Raw genomic sequence first — 20,888 nt, 5'->3', positions numbered from 1 at the left:
TCGACTAGGCACGGCTCGCTTTTACTCGACACTGGATTTGACGAAGGGATATTGGCAGATCCCCTTGACTCCATTATCCCGGGAGAAAACGGCCTTTTCCACACCGTTCGGCTTACACCAATTCGTCACACTTCCATTTGGGCTGTTTGGGGCGCCCGCTACGTTTCAGCAGCTGATGGACAGGGTCCTCTGGCCCCACGCCACCTATGCGGCCGCATATCTGGATGACATTATCATTTATAGTAATGACTGGCAGCGGCACCTGCAACACCTGAGGGCCGTCCTTAGGTCGCTGAGGCGGGCGGGTCTCACTGCCAACCCGAAGAAGTGTGCGATTGGGCAGGTGGAAGTACAGTATCTGGGCTTCCACTTGGGCAACGGGCAGGTGCGTCCCCAAATTAATAAGACAGCAGCGATTGCGGCCTGCCCGAGGCCCAAGACCAAAAAGGGGGCGAGACAGTTCCTGGGGCTGGCTGGCTACTATCGTAGGTTTATACCTAATTATTCGGACGTCACCAGCCCGCTGACTGACCTCACTAAAAAGGGGGCGCCAGATCCGGTCCAGTGGACGGAGCAGTGCCAGCGGGCTTTCTCTGAGGTAAAGGCTGCACTGTGTGGGGGGCCACTTTTACACTCCCCTGACTTCTCTCTCCCTTTTGTGTTGCAGACTGACGCATCAGACAGAGGGCTGGGGGCAGTGTTGTCCCAGGAGGTGGAGGGGGAGGACCGCCCCATCCTGTACATTAGTAGGAAGCTGTCGGTGCGTGAGGGGCGCTACAGTACTATTGAGAAGGAATGCCTGGCGATCAAGTGGGCGGTCCTCGCCCTCCGTTACTACCTGCTGGGGCACCCTTTCACCCTCTGTTCGGACCACGCGCCCGTCCAGTGGCTCCACCGCATGAAAGTTGCCAACGTGCGGATCACCCATTGGTATCTGGCACTCCAACCCTTCAATTTCAAGGTGGTCCACAGGCCGGGGACGCAGATGGTCGTGGCGGACTTCCTCTCCCGTCGGGGGGGGGGGGGGGGGGGAGTCGGCTGCGGGCTGGACGGGCGCCCGGCCTGAGTCGGGCGGTGGGGGTATGTGGCAGCGGGGGCGTGGTCAAGCGCCGGTCTGTGACAGGAGGGCGGAGCCAGCGAAGGTGAGTGGCAGAATCACTACACCTGACGGTAATTAACCTGTGTTTTGTGTGTCTTCCCTGTAACCGCGCCCTATTTAAGGAGGCAGAGGGAGAGCAGAGGAGAGCTCATCCCGGGACAAGAACACAGTGTGTGTGTGTGTGTGTGTGTGTGTGTGTGTGTTTCTCTGACAGAATAAAACTAGGCTGTTATACTGAAAAGTCTGGCAATAAAAAGCCTATTAGTACCTGAAGCTTTGTCCTGCCATCCTCTGTGCTCCACCCACACTTCAGAGAGCTTTACAAACTCCTATTTGTATAAATAGGGGACTACATAGGTGGCAAAATGTAGTTTTTTTCCTGCCATGGAAGTGCACTTGTATACCGAGGAGGAAGCAATTTGCATTACAGCCATCAATGAGGATTCAAAATGGTGGCTCGGCTCAGTTTTCCCTTTCAGGCGCTCTCGTTTTCTGTTAGAATTTGGTAAAGAAAAAAATAAATGTATTATTTACCAGCTTAAGGTCGGTCCATATGGTGAAATACCGTGACCTCAGCCTTGAATACTGACCTTGGCCCAGAGGGCTTCAGTCAGCACTTTCAAGACCTCGGTCACGGTATTTCATGATACGGACCTCCCAGCTGGTAAATAACATATGTATGTACGGCACAAATTCAACAACTGATTAATTTTAGTTTTTATTCATTCACCTTCTATAAACACTTTATCCTGGACGCAGTCACAGTGGATCAGAAGCCTGTCGCAGGAAAGGACATGAATACACCCTGCATTTTAGCTCAGAACTAATTCTCCAACCAGCACGCTTTTGGGAGGTAGGAGAAAACCCTCAGGATCGAACCCCTGCTGTGCCACCATACTGCTCAACATTAAATATTTATTGTGTTTTTTTTTTTTTAGGTCGCTACATTATGATTCATAAAGTGTCCTTATTAGGAGAACTCCCGCATAGTTGTTTTGATAGTTTATTTTGAGAAACGCTGTCTTTATGAAATGTAATGCTGTGCCAACTTGAGAGTTTGTGCACAGAGAGAGAGGGAGAGAGAGAGAGAGAGGTGTGAAAAGCTTCAAAAAAAGTGAACTTGTTACTCAAAAACATGTTAACAACTCTAGCAAAATGTAAGATCTGGATGAAGACAAATCACATACTGAGTGATGACGGAGTATATGTGGGTTAAGAAAGAAAGAAAGAAAGAAAGAAAGAAAGAAAGAAATTGAAAATGTGTAGAGGAACATGGCAAGGACACACGGGTTGTGATTTCGAGTGAGGGTACCTCTTGGAGCGCTTCAGCCTGTGAAAGCAGATCTGCTCGGAGTCTTTGTGCTCGCTGAGCGTGGAAGGAATTCCTCTGGCTCTGGATGACAAACACTACTTCCCTCAGGTCTGCAAACACAAGTATAATTTGTCTTAACTTCGTGCGCAGTTATACACATGCACTATTTCACCCCTGTATGGAGCGCAGCAGGTTTAAAAAAAACTGAAAACAATTGCTCTATTTGATTTGTTGGGGTGCCATTTCTTTTGCTTAGTTTTGTTTGTCTTATTGTTTTTTATAAAATGTTTGATTCAGTGTCTGGCAGCAAAACAAGAAAGGCTATAAAATGCAATATAATTCATCTGTGGCATGGTGGTGTAGTGGTTAGCGCTGTCGCCTCACAGCAAGAAGGTTCTGGGTTCGAGCCCCGTGGCCGGCGAGGGCCTTTCTGTGTGGAGTTTGCATGTTCTCCCCGTGTCTGCGTGGGTTTCCTCTGGGTGCTCCGGTTTCCCCCACAGTCCAAAGACATGCAGGTTAGGCTAATTGGTGGCTCTAAATTGACCGTAGGTGTGAATGCGAATGGTTGTTTGTCTCTGTGTGTCAGCCCTGTGATAACCTGGCGACTTGTCCAGGGTGTACCCCGCCTCTCACCCATAGCCAGCTGGGATAGGCTCCAGCTTGCCTGCGACCCTGCACAGGATAAACAATTATGGGTAATACAGTGGGGAAAACAAGTATTTGATCCCTTGCTGATTTTGTTGGTTTACCCACTAAGAAAGACTCGATCAGTCTGTAATATTAATGGTAGGTGTAGTCTAACATGCTGAGACAGAATATCACAAAGAAAATCAAGAAATCGACTTTAAAGAATTTGTATTAATTTATTTGCATTTTATTGAGGAAAATAAGTATTTGAACCCTCTTGCCAAAAGGACTTAGTACTTTGTGGCAAACCCCTTATTAGCAAGCACAGAGGTCAGACGTTTTTTGTAGTTGATGACCAGGTTTCTGCACATATTAGGAGGAATTTTGGTCCACTCTTCTTTGCAAATGACCTCTAAATCATCAAGATTCCGTGGCTGTCGCTTGGCAACTCTGAGCTTCAGCTCTCTCCATAGATTTTCTATAGGATTCAGGTCCGGAGACTGGCTGGGCCACTCCATGACCTTGATATGTTTCTTCTTCAGCCATTCCTTGGTTGCCTTGGCTGTATGCTTTGGGTTATTATCCTGCTGGAAGACCCATCCATGACCCATTTTAAGCTTCCTGGCAGAGGGAAGGAGGTTTTCACTTAGGATTTTACGGTACATGGGTCCGTCCATCCTCCCATTGATACAGTGAAGTAGCCCTGTGCCCTGTGCAGAAAAACACCCCCAAAGCATAATGTTACCACCTCCATGCTTGACAGTGGGGATGGTGTTCTTGGGATCATAAGCAGCATGTCTCTCCCTCCAGACACGACGGGTTGAATTGATGCCAAAGAGCTCAATTTTGGTCTCATCTGACCATAACACCTTCTCCCAGTCACTCTCCAAGTCATTCAGATGTTCATTGGCAAAGTTCAGGCGGGCCTGCACATGTGCTTTCTTAAGCAGGGGTACTTTGTGAGCACTGCAAGATGTTAGACCATTGCGGTGTAAAGTGTTACCAACTGTTTGCTTGGTGACTGTGATCCCAGCTGCTTTAAGATCATCCACTAACTCTGCCCGTGTTGTATTAGGTCTATTTCTCACCGTTCTCATGATCCTGGAAACCCCACGAGGTGAGATCTTGTTTGGAGCCCCAGACCTAGGTCAATTGATGATCATGTTGTGAGTCTTGTACTTGCGCACAATTGCACCAACAGTTGTCACCTTAATGCCCAGCTTCTTGCTAATGGTTTTGTAGCCCATACCGGTCTTGTGCAGGTCTACAATCTTCTCCCTTAAATCCACAGAAAGCTCTTTAGTCTTTCCCATGTTGGAGAGTTTGGAGTCTGACAAACTGATTGATTCTGTGGCCAGGTGGCTTTTATACAAGTCATTCGTGATATCAGGTGTCTTCAATTTAGGTGACAAGGTAATTTGGAGAGTCTAACTTGTCTGTATTAACAAGAACTCTTGATGGTTACTAGGGGATCAAATACTTCTTTTTCTCAATAAAATACAAATAAATTAATATAGATATTTAAAAGTTATTTTCTGGATGTTCTTTTTGATATTCTGTCTCCACATGTTAGAATACACCTACCATTAAAATTACAGACTGATCAAGTCTTTCTTAGTGGGTAAACCAACAAAATCAGCAAGGGATCAAATACTTGTTTTCCCCACTGTAGATAGATGGATTTCTATTACAGTTGAGTGAAAAACTTGAAACTTCACACACATTTATTATTTCCCCCCTCCAAACAACACAAATGATATTATGTTGTTATTCCAAGGTTCTGGCCTTGTATTAGGAGTCCAAGCACTGGAACTGCTGAAACACTCTTTTCTTCTCCTTATTTTCAAATCCTTTTATCAGCTTTTGTTCCAATCCCACTGCCGGGCCACAACCAGAGCTCTGATGCAGTGGGAAAGTTGTCGCTTATATCTTTAGCCATAGAAAAACATGTCAAAGTGAGAGGGCTTTTCATAAGATATGAGCTGCACTATTTAAATCTATTTTTTTGAATTTCTTGTATCTTTGGCTTCCCTGGGATTTTTTTCAAGATGCTTCTCAGTATCTTTCTTTACCAGACCTAAAGCTCCGACAACTACTGGTACAATTGTGGTCTTAAGGTGCCACATTCATTCTATTTCAATCTGTAGGTCTTTATATATATATATATATATATATATATATATATATATATATATATATATATGGATTAAAGCAAAAAAAAATCATCTGACTGAAAAAAAAAGCTCCATGTCGTTGGCCCCTACCACGTCAGCGATGCATCAAATTTTAAACGCTGTGTTGTCCATTATCCCCTCGGCCCCTACTTATAGTACATTTACATAATTTTAACAATGACTAAAGCTAAGGCAAGACTTGACCATTGTCATTACTGGCTATAAATGATGAAACATCAAGTTTTCAACGCAAAGTGCAAATTTATTTCAAGAATACTTTAGTAATGCACAACAGTGGTTCAGAGAAAAATGCAAGTGCAGTCGAACTTGAACCATGCTTTCAAAAGAGTGGAACAGAAAGAAAAATAAGAAAATCTGTTGACATAAAACCAGGAAACAAGAAAAGTAGAGTGAAAGTTCACTTTTTCTGCTTCTTCGCAGTGAAGCCAAAGGCATCTATTTTTTTGCCATTGCTTCCATAGACTTTTTTTTTAATGGCAAACTACACAAAAGCACACACCTGCCATTTTCATCTTTTTGCACCATGAACTAAATGGCTTGCCATTATCGCCCATTTCATTTAGCCAAGCCCATCTCCACTTATTCTTTACCGTTTTGTCGATGTCTGACACATCTGTGCCTTCATTTAAAAGAAGCGCGTCCATGCTGGCAAAACCGAAAGTAATTTGACACGCTCTAGTGATGGAAATCGAAGGGCCTGTGTCCGGTGAAATATGGCCTTGTACGCAGTACTCGAGTTGAGGAGGGACGTGGGGGCATCCCCCTTCTGAAATAAAAATCTCAAATCATCCCCCTTATAAAACGGCCATCCCCCCATCACATCCCTTGGGCCATTTTACCAATTATTGTGGAAATTAGCCTACTATTATTTTAACAAAAATTACTACTATTTCAACATTAGAGGCTTTGTGCAGTGATAGCCTACATGTAGCCGGATAAAAAAGACGCATATTTATTTATTTATTTGGTTGCACCTCTCATTCACACCTATACGGAGGTTTCAGTCACTGAAAACAGCTACTTTCGCAAACTCTGGGCAGAGTGGAGATTTCTGTAAACTCCATCTTCAGACACGCGTGTAAATCGGGAAAACGAAGCAACAGTGGGCGAGAGGGCGCGCGCGAATATAATGAGTCATAGGTGTGAATCTTTCACCGAATGCCAATTGTCCCGGTTCTTCATGAAATTGCACACGCAAATTCATTAGGTTAACTTTCAAATAACTGTTCTTGTGCATTTGCGACACCGGAGCCACTTTCCTGAATTTTGAGCTTTGGAGTATTCGCTTCTTTATCTATTTAATCAATGAATTTATTTGTCACATACATTAAATTACTAATGTAAAACATTAGTAGCCTATTTAAGCAATAGCTGTTTTCTCCACTGTTTTCCGACCTTTTGTGCTTAGTGAATGAGACACTTCATTACACTCCACTGACCGACTTCCAATTCCGGACTTTTTTGAAAATGTAAAATATAGGCCTACGAGATGTTTTTTTGGGACTTAATTCGCATTGGTCCTTCACTATTAATTTTTGAGACTGACGAGGCACTAAATACTGTGGAATTATTTTCTCCTTACTATGAAGTTTGGCATCTTAAACAAGTGTTGGGAAATCTTGCAGCCTGACTGCAGCCTCCAATGTTTAAGCGAACTGCTGAAACCATAATGTTTAAAGATTAAATCGTAGGCTAATCAAACCAAAGAAAAACAGCCTTTCCAGGACGTTGTCTGCCGAAGCCTACAAAAGGATTAATAGCAAAGGTCTTGCTGCGGCTTCAACTTTTTCACCTGATCACCTTTCAGTAGGCAAATATCATTATTACTACTACTACATAAGGCCTAGTATTAGTAGTAGGCAAGTAACCTAGTTGCCTAGTAGTAGGACAGCCAAATTGTTTCGTCAGTGGCCTACGCCGAGCCTCCCCGGGACTAGACAGTAGGGTAGGCTATATTTATTTATCCCTATCTAGCACAACAACTTATTCCTTTACATATACTCAAACATAGCACAAGAAAGGGTTCAACAACAGGCAATCACAGCAGCTTGGTGAAGTTCTAAATCACATCGGTGTCAGACCTATGGGCCTACCCCCCCTCCCTTTTTTTTTTCCTCAGATCTGCATCAATCTCATTATTGACCTTTAGCGCTCCCAGTTGACGGAAATCCGTCGTAGCGATGGAAAACTTTAATCCATATATATATATGAGTGATTCCACGCTTATGGGTACTGAAATGGGGACATGAACTTATTTTTAAAAATTCACCTAAAACCATTTCTTTTTTTTTACCATCAGGTCACAAAACATGTAATCTTTAATGAATGATATGTTAAAAGATAACTTTAATTTTCTGAGATGTAATAAAAACATATTTATATGCCAAAGTCAGAACGTAACAGAAGTGTTGTGGACATATATATTCTCAATTTTAACAATGTAGAATTACTTTTTGAAACATAGGAAGTTGATGTTTTAGCAAATATAATTACTAAACATGTGTAGTAGAATAAACATACACATTCTTTCAATAAGATTAACATGGTATATAGCTAGATTGTAATTAATTTGTAACAGACGCGAGATGGACAATCGTAACAGAAGTAATGTAACAGACATCATTTTGGAACTCATAGGCTTGACTTTGGCATATAAATATGTTTTTATTACATCTCAGAAAATTAAAGTTATCTTTTAACATATCATTCATTAAAGATTACATGTTTTGTGACCTGATGGTAAAAAAAGAAATGGTTTTAGGTGAATAAGTTCATGTCCCCATTTCAGTACCCATAAGCGTGGAATCACTCATATATATATATATATATATATATATATATATATATATATATATATATATATATATATATTTATTTTTTTTTTTTAATTCTTTCACAGAAACATTTCTATCTGTAGGTACGGTCATATCAAATCAACAGGAAGTTTTTCCTTTATGATCCTTAAAGGAGAACTGAAGGCAATTTTTTTTATTATCAAAATTCTATTTCTCTCATTTTATTAAATATAGGAATGCATTTTTGATCGCTATTTTGTCACTGCTATAGCAAGTCATGAGTGTTTGAAATATTCTATGTAATATATCAGTCCATATGTCAAAGCAATGGCCGTAAACGAGATTCGCTGAGACCTGTGCGAGACATCGTAGGACGGAAGTAAAACGTACAGCGGAAATCAAAGTGACCGACATCTGCCAACGCTGTCAAAAGATGCGCGCACCCTCCTTCGAATGCTGATGTAATCAAGCCGGAAATTTTGTTTCTTTTGATAGCAATCAGGAAAGTTTGGAAAAAGTAGGCAGTAATCATCATTTAAATTCGTTTTTGTGCAATATTTCGTTTGGAAAACAGTTTTCAAAATGGCGGCACTGACACCTGGCTGATGCTTCACGTTTCAAAGTCTCGCACAAGTCTCGTGAAGATCGCGCGGATAAGCGACACCTGCCGTGGACCAAACGAACTAAATTCAACATGGCTAAAAACCGAATAGGCCGATAAGTATAATATTTAACTGCAATTAGTTGCCAATATGAGTCACAATATAAGGTTACTAAAACCGAAAACGCAATTGAATAACACATTAATGAAGATATAAAGCAAGTTTAAAAATGACTTCAGTTCTCCTTTAACTACTATGTCTGTTCTATTTGCTTGTCTAGTTCTAGTGATTATTATTATTATACATTTTTTGAACATGAATCATGCAGAGGCAACCGTAAGCCACAGAGATATGATGCTTGTTTGAGATGAGCCTAATCACCCTAATGGTGGCGCTATAGCACAACATGATGTTTTTCCCCATATCTTGAGAATGCTGAGGCATAGAGACAAAATCTATTTTTCTCCCAATCTCTTTATTGCACCAAATGTGGAAGTGGATTTCAAATAATGATTGTATTATCACAAAATCATGGCCGTGATCAACCAATCAGATTTGAGCAGGCATGTCACATGGTTTATCTTGTGTTCTTCTTGGTTGTGTCTTTGTATCTACATTTCTTCCATTTCTGAATAGCAGTTTCCCTAAAAAAAACACGCTGCTCTTTTGGTATCTTTGCCCCCTACCACAGCTCTGGGAAAGGTCAGTATTTCAGCTCGAGGTTTAGTCGGAGGTGTTTTCCGGAACCCCTCTGACTCCTCTGAGTAATCTACTCAAAAGTCTGAGTCCATTTCAACTGTTAATGCTTTTAAATAAGAATTAACTAAATGAATGTGTTTTCCATTATTAGACACCTTAATATTCAATTTAACTCGAGTAGGTCAAAACTGGACAATCAGTTGGCTTATTCATCAGACTGTGCTACTTTTAATAGCAAAAAAAAAAAAAAGTCATGTAACATCAATTTATACATACAGATATACAGGACCAGGCAAACGTTTGGAAACCCCTACTCATTCAAAGGTTTTTCTATATTCTGACTACACTCACCGGCCACTCTATTAGGAACACCCATACATCCACCTGCCGTTTTATGCAATTCTCTAATCAGCCAATCCCTTGACAGCAGCACGATGCATCAAATCATGCAGATACAAATCAAGAGCTTCAGTTAATGTCCACAATATTCAAACATCAGAACGGGAAAAATTGTGATCTCAAAGTGTGACTTTCTTTCACTGTGGCATGGGTGTCGGTTTGTGCCAGATGGACTGGTTTGAGTATTTCAGAAGCTGCTGATCTCCTGATAACAGTCTCTAGAGTTTACACAGAATGGTGCGGGGAAAAAAACAAAACACTGAGTGAGTAGGTGACAGTTCTGTGTATGGAAACAAACATCTCGTTGATAAGAGCTCAGTGGAAAATGGACAGATTGGTTCGAGCTGCCAGGAAGGATATAGTAACTGGTATCATTACTCTTTACAACCGTGGTCAGCAGAAAAGCATCTCAGCATGCAACAGCAGATGATCACATTAGGTTCCATTCCTGCAGCCAAGAACAGGGATCTTAGAATCAAGAACAAGTTCCTATTAAAGTGGTCGGCAAGTGTATGTCATACAGGACCAGTCAAAAGTTTGTACACCCCTCCTCAGTCATAGGTTTTTCTGTATTTTTTGACTATTTTCGACATTGTTGAACAATACTGAAGACATCAAAGCGATAAAATAACATGTACGGAATTATGTGGTAAACAAAAAAAGTGTTAAAAACAAAATATGTTTCATATTTTAGATTCTTCAAAGTAGCCAGCATTTACCTTGATGATGCTTTACACATTATTGGCATTATCTTAACCAGCTTCATGAGGTAGTCACCTGGAATGCTTTTCAATTAACAGGTGCCTCGTTAAAAGTTAATTAGTGGACGAGTTTCTTGCCTTCTTAATGTGTTTGAGATCAAACAGTAAATAGCAAATAATAAAAATATAGTAAATAGACCTATTCGACACCACAACTGTAGTAATCCATATTATGTCAAGAACCAAACAACTAAGGGCCCATTTACACGAGGATGCTGTCGGGTAAAAACGACTAAATATTTTATCGGAAGTGCCTTTCGTCTACACGAGGACGGCGTTTCCGAGGCTGAAAAATGGAAAAAATTGAAAACGCCTTCCAGAGTGGATAAGTTAAAAACAGCCCCCGTTGCATATCCGTCTAAACTACCCAATACGCGAAACTCTGCTCGGATCTGCTCACGTCGGGTACGCGTTTACGTCATACATATGTCATATACTGTACATGCCAGCCCGGGAAGTAAGAAAGTAAGTAAAAAAGTAAGAGCATGTCTGATTACATCGATCCAACGGACCTTCAAGCTGCTCTGGCAGCTTTAATAAACGTCCAGGAGTCCTTCGAACATCTATACCGAATCTGCACATATACCGTTAATGAACAGAGGCGGGTATAGCATGCTCTTACTTTTTTACTTACTTTCTTACTTACCATAGCCAGAGTAGTCAAAGTTTTCGCGGCGCAGACGTGCAGATCAGACAAGACGGAAGACGTTGCGCATGCGTGCAGACATAGCGGAGGTCTTTCACAGCACCACCTAGCCGCCTGGCATGCACATCCAATTGAATTCCACACATTTATGCGTCACCGTATAGACGCAGATTTCCTCCTTGAAAACGGTCGTGTAGACGCGGAAAAAAGTGAGAACGAAAACGGACTTTTGCGTTTTTGTTTCAGACCGTCCCCGTGTAAAGTGGGCCTAAGTAAAGAGAAACGACATCCATCATTACTTTAAGACGTAATGATGAAGCGCTTTATCCATCCATCCATTATCTGTAGCCGCTTATCCTGTTCTACAGGGTTGCAGGCAAGCTGGAGCCTATCCCAGCTGACTATGCGTGAGAGGTGGGGTACACCCTGGACAAGTCGCCAGGTTATCGCAGGGCTGACACACAGAGACAAACAACCATTCACACTCACATTCACACCTACGGTCAATTTAGAGTCACCAGTTAACCTAACCTGCATGTCTTTGGACTGTGGGGGAAACCGGAGCACCCGGAGGAAACCCACGCAGACATGGGGAGAACATGCAAACTCCGCACAGAAAGGCCCTCGCAGGCCGCTGGGCTCAAACCCAGGACCTTCTTGCTGTGAGGAGACAGTGCTAACCACTGCACCACCGTGCCGCCCCTGAAGTGCTTTATAATTAATAAAAATAAAGAAAAACAATTAAATTAGAATGTGTTCCCAGACTTTTGCCTGGTACTATAAACTATAAAAAAGAGACTTACATTTTTCTTTTCTTCTCCAAAAGGCAGTGGGTAAGAAAACATTTGCTCTCAACTGTCTAAGTTTTTAGATGCTTAGATTCAGTACATTTCTCCAAGTAGGTCATAACACCCCACATCACGCAGAATAAACATATATTGTTCACTCAGTAATGCAACCGCCGCCTCCAGACAGCAGACCCAGAGAAAGCAAGATCACAATCCAGTCCAGAATATATTCCACCCACATTAAAGAACAGAAAGCTGATGTATAACCTGCTCCATCACGCATCACAAAACTCTTTTTGTCAGGACTGTTATCAAACTGAACTGCATTCTCTTGCATTTTTGAAAAAAAAATAGAAAAAAGAGAACATGTGCACACAAATGCACAATGCCACCTTGCACCTGTTTTTATCTTGTCATTTATTGTACTTAGATAGCTATGTCTTCGAGCTATATGTCGACTTCTGTTTAACAGTTATTCTACGAAATCGAGTTGTACATGAGCTGATCGTCGACGAGGCGCATAGCACCGAGTCGGCTATAAGCCATGTACGACGAGATTGAGTGGAATTACTTTTATTCTATCCACAGTCACTGGATTTTGAGAAACGGAGCATTTTTTTAATTTTTTGTACTTTCAATAAATAAAAACTTTAAACAAAACGTCCGACAAAATAATTTCCGCTTAGAATGAAAATAAACTGGTGAAATAACAGTAACAATTTGTGAAAAATGCGATAATAATAATTATTGAAAAATAAAAAAGATACGCTCTTACCATCAAATACTTTCATTTCATATTTTGCTGCTTTTATATTTTGTATTTTTGGGGGTTTTGTTTTTGAGTAGAGTTTTTATTTCGTCCTCGGTTGGTACAGTACATGCTCCACCATCATCATCTTCAGGTTTTTTTTTTTTGCCGGTTGGCAAACCAACTTAAAGGTGCCTTACTGCCACCGACTGGGCTGAAGTGTAGAACAGGATATACTGGGGAAGAAAAAAAACTATATTCTTTTTGCCATTTCGGTTTCTTTTAAATGCTTGATAAAGTGATATATCTGACCTGATGTGCTCCACCATTTTGTTTTTCCCTACTCACGGTATATGAACTGATAGCCTGTAGTAGACTAGCCAATCAGAGCATGCAATTGCTCATATCCAGAATGTGGATAGAATGAATAGTTATTTATATACCTGATTTATACCGGTAATATTCTCTGTAAATGCACCATGAGTAGTCTGAGGGAAACGGTATTTCAAAGCACTGCATATTTATATATGAACATATTGACAATAAAGCTCTTGAATCTTGACTTAATATTACAATCAGGCAGACTCATTAATGACTGTGCTTAATTAACATCCCAAAATACTGTAATACACCATCTTCTTTAATTAAGCTATAAAATCAGAATGAACTGAACACCACAGGACATGTAACGTTGCTTTAATTGATGCTCTAAAAAACACACTGTAGCAAACTGTCTCTGTCAGCACGTATAAACAGGCAAAACTGCTGAACACGCAGACAGCAATTACACCTGTGCAGACACAGCTGAACGACACGACCAAACTCAGCCTCAAAGCAAAACATCCCTCCAAGCTCTGTCAATATGAGGAGTCCTGAGGTGATATAATGTGCATCTGGATATAGGCTCTAAAATACAATAGATACAATTAAAATAGACAACAATACAGCAGAATAGGATTTAATTGCGTCTTATGGAGGTGGAACACAATGCTATTGTCAGTATTTTATCTGTATTTGTTTAGCATTCAAAATATTCACACTGTATATGGGTCATTCTAGAATTCGGGGTACATTTCACGTCTGCGAGATAAACCTTTTGTTATTTTCTACCAAAGAAATCTCTGTTGAATCGATTTTGAACAATAATGCAAATGGTGACAAACTTTCCCCAATAGCGATGCATCATGTACATTTTCGACCCAATTTATCCATAAAACATTAAGTCAATGACTCCCACCCCTCCCCCCACATCATTGGCCGTCTTCGACTCCTGATTCATACGTTCAACTCAAATAAACATGAAGTGATTCAGTCTAACGATCTGTTTTTTGGGGCTTATCCGATTAACTGTTATAAAATCAATTGCATAGAACTAATAAAAAAAATATATTAATCCGTCCCAATGTTCTTGTCAACTCTGTTATACGCAACTCTGTTATACGTTAAACTGCATCCGACTGGAGGGCCTGATACGACGTGGTGGGACCATTTGTGGCGAGGTGGTCCCTATAAAATGCCACATAGTTGTAGCCTCCAGAGTAAGGCGAGCTATGGGCACCTTAAAACCCATGCCCCCACTGCCTTGTGGGTACTTCTTGGCTGAAGAACGGCTACGGGACCAAACCCGGATGAAAAAGCGCCCATGCTGAGGCGATAGGCAGTTGGCGTGAATTTACGATCGTCTTCTGGCAGAAGCTACAGCCAACGTGACACTGAACGTCCAGACCGTGTCTGGCCTTTAGGTACTGTCGCGAAGGCCAAAAGGGGGGATGGAAGGTCTAAGGCAGCCCCCATCTTCCATACTCAGTGCCTAGGCGTACGCGTCGTAGGTTCTGGAAACAAGGACATCCGCTGTTGAGATATCATGATAATTGTAAGCGTGACATGAAATTGTTTGATATGAATGTAGAAAGCTGGGAGGAGTGCGCAACACAACGTTCATCTTGGAAAGAAAAGGTGACACAGGGAGCAAAGAGATATGAACAAGCCCTTATGCAGAGAAAGGAGGAGGACAGGACAAGAAGAAAGCAGCCTTTAACGAATCTGAATGTCAGTGATGGTGCATTTATTTGTAAACACTGCAACAAGGGCTGCCGTTCAAGAATTGGACTGTTTGGCCATATGCAGACTCATCAGAACTAAAACATTAACGCGTATACCATGATCTTTAAGATCGAAGGTTGCCTAGGAATTGTTCTACAACCGCATAACATCCACAAAGACTTTTAATAATACACATAATACCTACACCGAGAGACGTCACTTCCTCTGGCGGGAAACTTCAGAAAGGCAATGAGGCATGTTCTGTTCTTCTCTCATTAATTTGAACAAAATGTTGAGGATTTTACACCAACAGTACAAATATGTTGTTGTGATATTGGAGTGCATCTCACATTTAAAATAAAAAAACAAACAAACAAAAAAAATGAATGCAGTTAAAATCCATAAAAGTCTGTTTTTATCCATGCCATGTGGCAGCTAGTTTGAGGTTAGCTGCCACATTAGTTTGAGGAAGACACAAAATGGAGGAAAGCGTCAACTCGGTTTTCGCCGGTTTTGTTCATGGATTGCCCAGTTTAACGACAACAGAGTTAACGACGACTAGCAGAGTCGACACTTGAAACGTGCCCGCAATTATAGTCTGGGCTGTACATTTTCGTATCAAAACTGGAAGTGGACATGGTCTAGTGTTTCTTGCTCTCGTGTTAAATTTGTTTCCCTTGAAAAGAAAAAAGTGTCAACATTTTCTGTGTCCAAGAATTTCTCACTAGTTCTGAGACTTTAGCCCTCTTCAGGTTGGATTTGTTTATCAGGGGGATGTCGGTAATAAATTCCACATGTAACCTCAGGCAAAAATCTCACATCCAGACAGCAACAGAACGACCAAAAGAGAAGCGAGTTTCTAGTGGGTTGTATTTTCTATGAACTCAAAAGAAGTTTGTTTTATGTGGTCTTAGAATCACATTTCATTCACAACATGGCACCCAAACAGTCGAAGATACACTGGAGTAGAGAAGAGATGCTGGCTGATATTTCAGTTTGGGGTGAACCAACGTTTCAGCAACAATTTGAAAATGCAATAAAACAACATGAGGAGCATCCATTTTTCTTTTTGATTTGCGAAGTATTTAATATTTGGAGGATGGTCACTGATATGATTGAACATGTCAAAACTAAATACAGCCAAATAGCAGCAGTCAACATGTTTTCTTTCTTTTTTTCTCTTTCTTTCTTTTAAACAACGTGAGGTGACATCTGCATTAAAAAAAAATCACAGATACAGTGATGCTTGAAAGTTTGTGAGCCCTTTAGAATTTTCTATATTTCTGCATAAATATGACTTAAAACATCATCAGATTTTCACACAAGTCCTAAAAGTAGATAAAGAGAACCCGGTTAAACAAATGAGACAAAAATATTATACTTGGTCATTTATTTATTGAGGAAAATGATCCAATATTACATATCTGAGTGGCAAAAGTATGTGAACCTCAAAGATTAGCAGTTAATTTGAAGGTGAAATTAGAATCAGGTGTTTTCAATCAATGGGATGACAATCAGGTGTGAGTGGGCACCCTGTTTTATTTAAAGAACAGGGATCTATCAAAGTCTGATCTACACAACACATGTTTGTGGAAGTGTATCATGGCATGAACAAAGGAGATTTCTGGGGACCTCAGAAAAAGTGCTGATGCTCATCAGGCTGGAAAAGGTTACAAAACCATCTCTAAAGAGTTTGGACTCAACCAATCCACAGTCAGACTATGCACAAATGGAGGAAATTCAAGACCATTGTTACCCTCCCCAGGAGTGGTCGACCAACAAAGATTACTCCAAGAGCAAGGTGTGTAATAGTCAGCGAGGTCACAAAGGACCCCAGGGTGACTTCTAAGCAACTGAAGGCCTCTCTCACGTTGGCTAATGTTAATGTTCATGAGTTCACCATCAGGAGAACACTGAACAATGACGTGCATGGCAGGGTTGCAAGGAGAAAGCCACTGCTCTCCAAAAAGAACATTGCTGCTCGTCTGCAGTTTGCTAAAGATCACCTGGACAAGCCAGAAGGCTATTGGAAAAATGTTTTGTGGATGGATGAGACCAAAATAGAACTTTTTGGTTTAAATGAGAAGCACTATGTTTGGAGAAAGGAAAACACTGTATTCCAACATAAGAAACATCCCATCTGTGAAACATGGTGGTGGTAGTATCATGGTTTGGGCCTGTTTTGCTGCATCTGGGCCAGGACGGCTTGCCATCATTGATGGAACAATGAATTCCGAATTATACCAGCGAGTTCTAAAGGAAAATGTCAGGACATCTGTCCATGAACTGAATCTCAAGAGAAGGTGGGTCATGCAGCAAGACAACGACCCTAAGCACACAAGTCGTTCTACCAAAGAATGGTTAAAGAAGAATAAAGTTAATGTTTTGGAATGGCCAAGTCAAAGTCCTCACCTTAATCCAATTGAAATGTTGTAGAAGGACCTGAAGCGAGCAGTTCATGTGAGGAAACCCACCAACATCCCAGAGTTGAAGCCATTCTGTACGGAGGAATAGGCTAAAAATGGGCTGTTTCATCCAAGGCCGGACTTGATTCTTCAGCAGCCAAACCAGATAGAACAGGATATCTGGGTACTCGATGGTCGGTCGAAGTGTCTTATCTTCAGAAAAGTCTGACTTTTTTAAATAATATGGGTCAAAACCCACACATATCTACCGTATCTTCTCTTTGTATTGAATCTTCGCTCAACCGTTCAAATCATGGGAAAACTGAGAAAATTCAGCATTGTTTACAGACACGCTTCCATCCTAGTTGCTTTCTATATCCACCATCATGGCGGACGGTCATGACATGGCACATTTTGATCATGTGGTTGCAAGTCATCTGTACAGGGCAGCCATGGCCTGAAGGTTAGAGAAGCAGCCTTGGGCCCAAAGGTTTGCTGGTTTAATTCCTGGGATAGGCAGGAAAAAAGTGAGGGGAGATAAGTGAATGAATGGCACTTTCTCCTCCCTCTGTGTCATGGCTGAAGTGCCTTGAGCAAGGGACCAAACCACCAACTACTCCCCAGGCACTGTGGCATAGCTTCCCACTGCTCTGGGTATGTGTGTGTGCTCATTGCTCACTTATGCATACATGCGAATTCAGTGCAGAGGAGGAATTTCATTGTCTTTTGAGTGTACATGTGACAAAGGCTTCTTCTGTACATAATCCCACTTGTATAGGGCTTTTTGAGATGTACTGTCGTTGGTTTGCCACTTTAGACAAAAAACATATATGACAAGTCAGAAGCTCATACACAGAGACAAGTCTAAGCCATTTCACAAATGTCACAGCAAGCACTGTAACCTTCAACTCTGCTTTATATTCAACCCTCAGCCAGTGCAGCAGTGAGATAATGACAGACCTTTTTCTATCATGTTCTTCTGATTATACCACAACAATACAGGCTGGAGCGAGCTTGGGATATACTGCTGTTAGTTGCATCACCATTGTTATGGCATGAAGTCTTCCTGTAAAAGGAGTGATATTTGGACTGATGTTTCAGTCTTCATGGTTCTAAACTGCATATACATTTACATTCATGAAAAATAAAACAAAAGAAATCTAGACAGAGCTGTTAAAAGACCAAACGGTGCATGAAAACCAAGGTTCGACCAAATAATTACATACAAATGTAAGACAGTTGTGAGATATAACTCAAGAGTATATACTGGACATCACCCCCAACATAAGCCATTAAACATCTCAAAAGACAACTGTACAGCAATACAGAACACACCTGCATATACAGACACATTCACAAACACTCGGAGGCATTTCTGTATAGGTGCCAATGTGCTCATAAAAAAGTTGAGCGAATAAGTCGATTCAGTGCATCGTTTGGATGGAACGTCAGCCCCGAGCTCATCAGTATCACCATGGTGAATGCTAATGTAGTTTTCAACATGGTTTAAACTGTTAGCAACAGAGTTTGTTCAAAGTCAGACTTTATAATGTTTTAATGATCGCTTTGGTAATGATGCTTTTGCAAAACAAGGCTCAGGGGGAAAAAAAATGCGCTCTTCGAAATTGATGAATGTGACTATTCCATCTCTCCATCTTGTTTTGTTTCTCAGATTTCAGCAAGAATGCAACTGTAATGAGAATTTGTTTTCGACAACCCAGCTTGAATAAACACATTCATTAAAATATATGAAGAGAACAAAAACAACCACACACACATCACAAAAAATACCCTGTGCTCTCCAGAAACACTTTCACTCCAGTACTATTATAATGCACTAAAATCAACATCATCATCATTTACAAGTGTACATGATAGACCATAATAGTTCTAATGGGAATTCTTTACTGAGGAAATTATTATATTGTGTTCCAGTGTATCAACAATTAAAAACATCTGGTAGAAAATCATGCCTACTGCAGATCAACAGAAGTCTGTCAAGAGAGCATGATTGTCAGTAACAGTGCAGAAAATCAATGTTCGAAGCAGCATTCAAACATGGCCACTCTGGACTACATTTCCCAAACGCCACAGCTCCCCGCCTCTCTTGAATTCGAGAAATGCACCTGTTCCACATCATGAGGCTAATTACAGCCCTACTTTTCTGTTTCCGGTTGAGAGTATGCTGTGCGCATTCTGGCTGCCGCTTCTCACCGGAGCTTTTTATTTTATTTTCCCTTTTGTGTTTGTGTAGTCTGATGTCTGTTTTTTGTTTAGTGCGGTTGTGGTGTAGCTCCGGACCCAGTTTTAGGTGTCAGTTCCCTCCAGGCCTTGGTTCGCCGCTGGTGATGCCTGTGCTCCTTGCTATGGACAGCAGTAAGCTTGTTGCTCTTTTAAGATCGTGGTTGTCCAGCACTCTGTGTGGCAGTGCTTTTGTGCTTGGTGCGGTGTTCTGGGTGATGTTGCTCGGTGGCTGTGTAGGTGATTTGGGATGTGCCAGCGCTTTGTGTGGTGGTGCTTCTGTGCTCGCTTTGTGGATCCATAGCACGGTGTTCCAGGTGATGTCACCGCGGCGGCTGTGCAGGTGGTGTGGGACTTGTTTTCGTGTGCCTTTTGGTAGGACTGTGGCTGTTGCACCACTGGGGTGACATCCTGACATTCTTTTGGTGGACTTTTTTTTTTCTTCCCCCTATAATTATAACACAACTTTGGGTATGAGAAAGGCGCTATATAAGTTTAACTGATTATTATTATTATATTACTTAAGATCGGCAAACACTCACCTCTGTGCAAAGTGTTGTTCTGTGCCTCTGAGCCTGATCCTTACTCGACCTGACCTTTAGTGCATTTGACTCTCATTGACGTTTAGTGATTGACTCCGATGACCTGCCTGCCCTCTGATATCTGTTTGCAAATCAACCGACCCATGCCTGACCTTGACTACGTTTTCTGCCTTGAGATTAGGATATGGACTACTGCTTGCGATGCACCCACTCTCCCCTGCACCTGCAAGTGTCTGCACCCTGACAATGTTGAATTCTTTTCCCGAGTCTAATACAATGTCATAAAAGCAGAGACAAACTGGAAGGCCTGATATCATGCCAACTAGTGAGCAGAAAATCCACTGTATCACAGATAACTAGAGATAGTTGCCACTAACTTGCAGCATCATTAAACTGGGAAGGATGGGCCTTCACCTTACAGTTTGGTGTGGAGCTCCACTTCGAGAAGGTTACATCACTGATGATGTGTCCAGGTTGCATCACAAGTTGACATATGTCACAAGCTTCTGTCTGGGATAACCAGTGACTATCAGGAATCAACTGGTTGACAACCAAGAATAGAGTGGTGACAGCTGGAGAGACAGCGAACAGCCCAGAGAGATGGCAATGGGGCAGGGAGGGTCAGCACCCCGACCTGCATCTTCTGAGAGGAAGAACCCACACTAAGCTACAGATTGACTTACGGTGAAATACCCCCAGGGATCCCCAAGGGGGGGGGGAGGATGAGGAGCCCATTCAGACGGACCAAAGAACACCGATACAGCAATGGAAACACGATGACGAGTACAGAATGCTTCTGTGGCAAAGTGTGCAAAAACCCACATGGCCTCAGGATCGACCAGGCCAAGATGCAATGTGTGCAGACAGTACATGTGTTACAGCACACAAGGAACAAGCCTGGTGAGACGCGGGAGGAGCTAGGCCCGGAGTCAACCCACAGTGCCCTGAACCTCCAAGTGACACAAGCCCCAAACCCACACAGAACA

At 41.7% G+C, this 20,888-nt stretch overlaps 1 protein-coding gene across 1 annotated transcript in view; it reads right to left on the bottom strand.

The window, feature by feature from the left end:
* b3glcta (beta 3-glucosyltransferase a) overlaps positions 1-20,888 on the bottom strand; it is a 456,351-nt gene that overhangs the window by 215,044 nt on the left and 220,419 nt on the right. Inside the window, exon 5 of the mRNA XM_060943556.1 lies at positions 2,412-2,521. Coding sequence (XP_060799539.1) covers positions 2,412-2,521 — 110 coding nt within the window. The remainder of the gene's footprint in view (positions 1-2,411; positions 2,522-20,888) is intronic.

This window comes from Neoarius graeffei, chromosome 17, assembly GCF_027579695.1.
Source record: "Neoarius graeffei isolate fNeoGra1 chromosome 17, fNeoGra1.pri, whole genome shotgun sequence".
NCBI classification, from domain to species: Eukaryota; Metazoa; Chordata; class Actinopteri; order Siluriformes; family Ariidae; genus Neoarius; species Neoarius graeffei.
The sequence above is the reverse complement of the archived record's forward strand: the minus strand, read 5'-3'. Positions and strand labels throughout refer to the sequence as shown.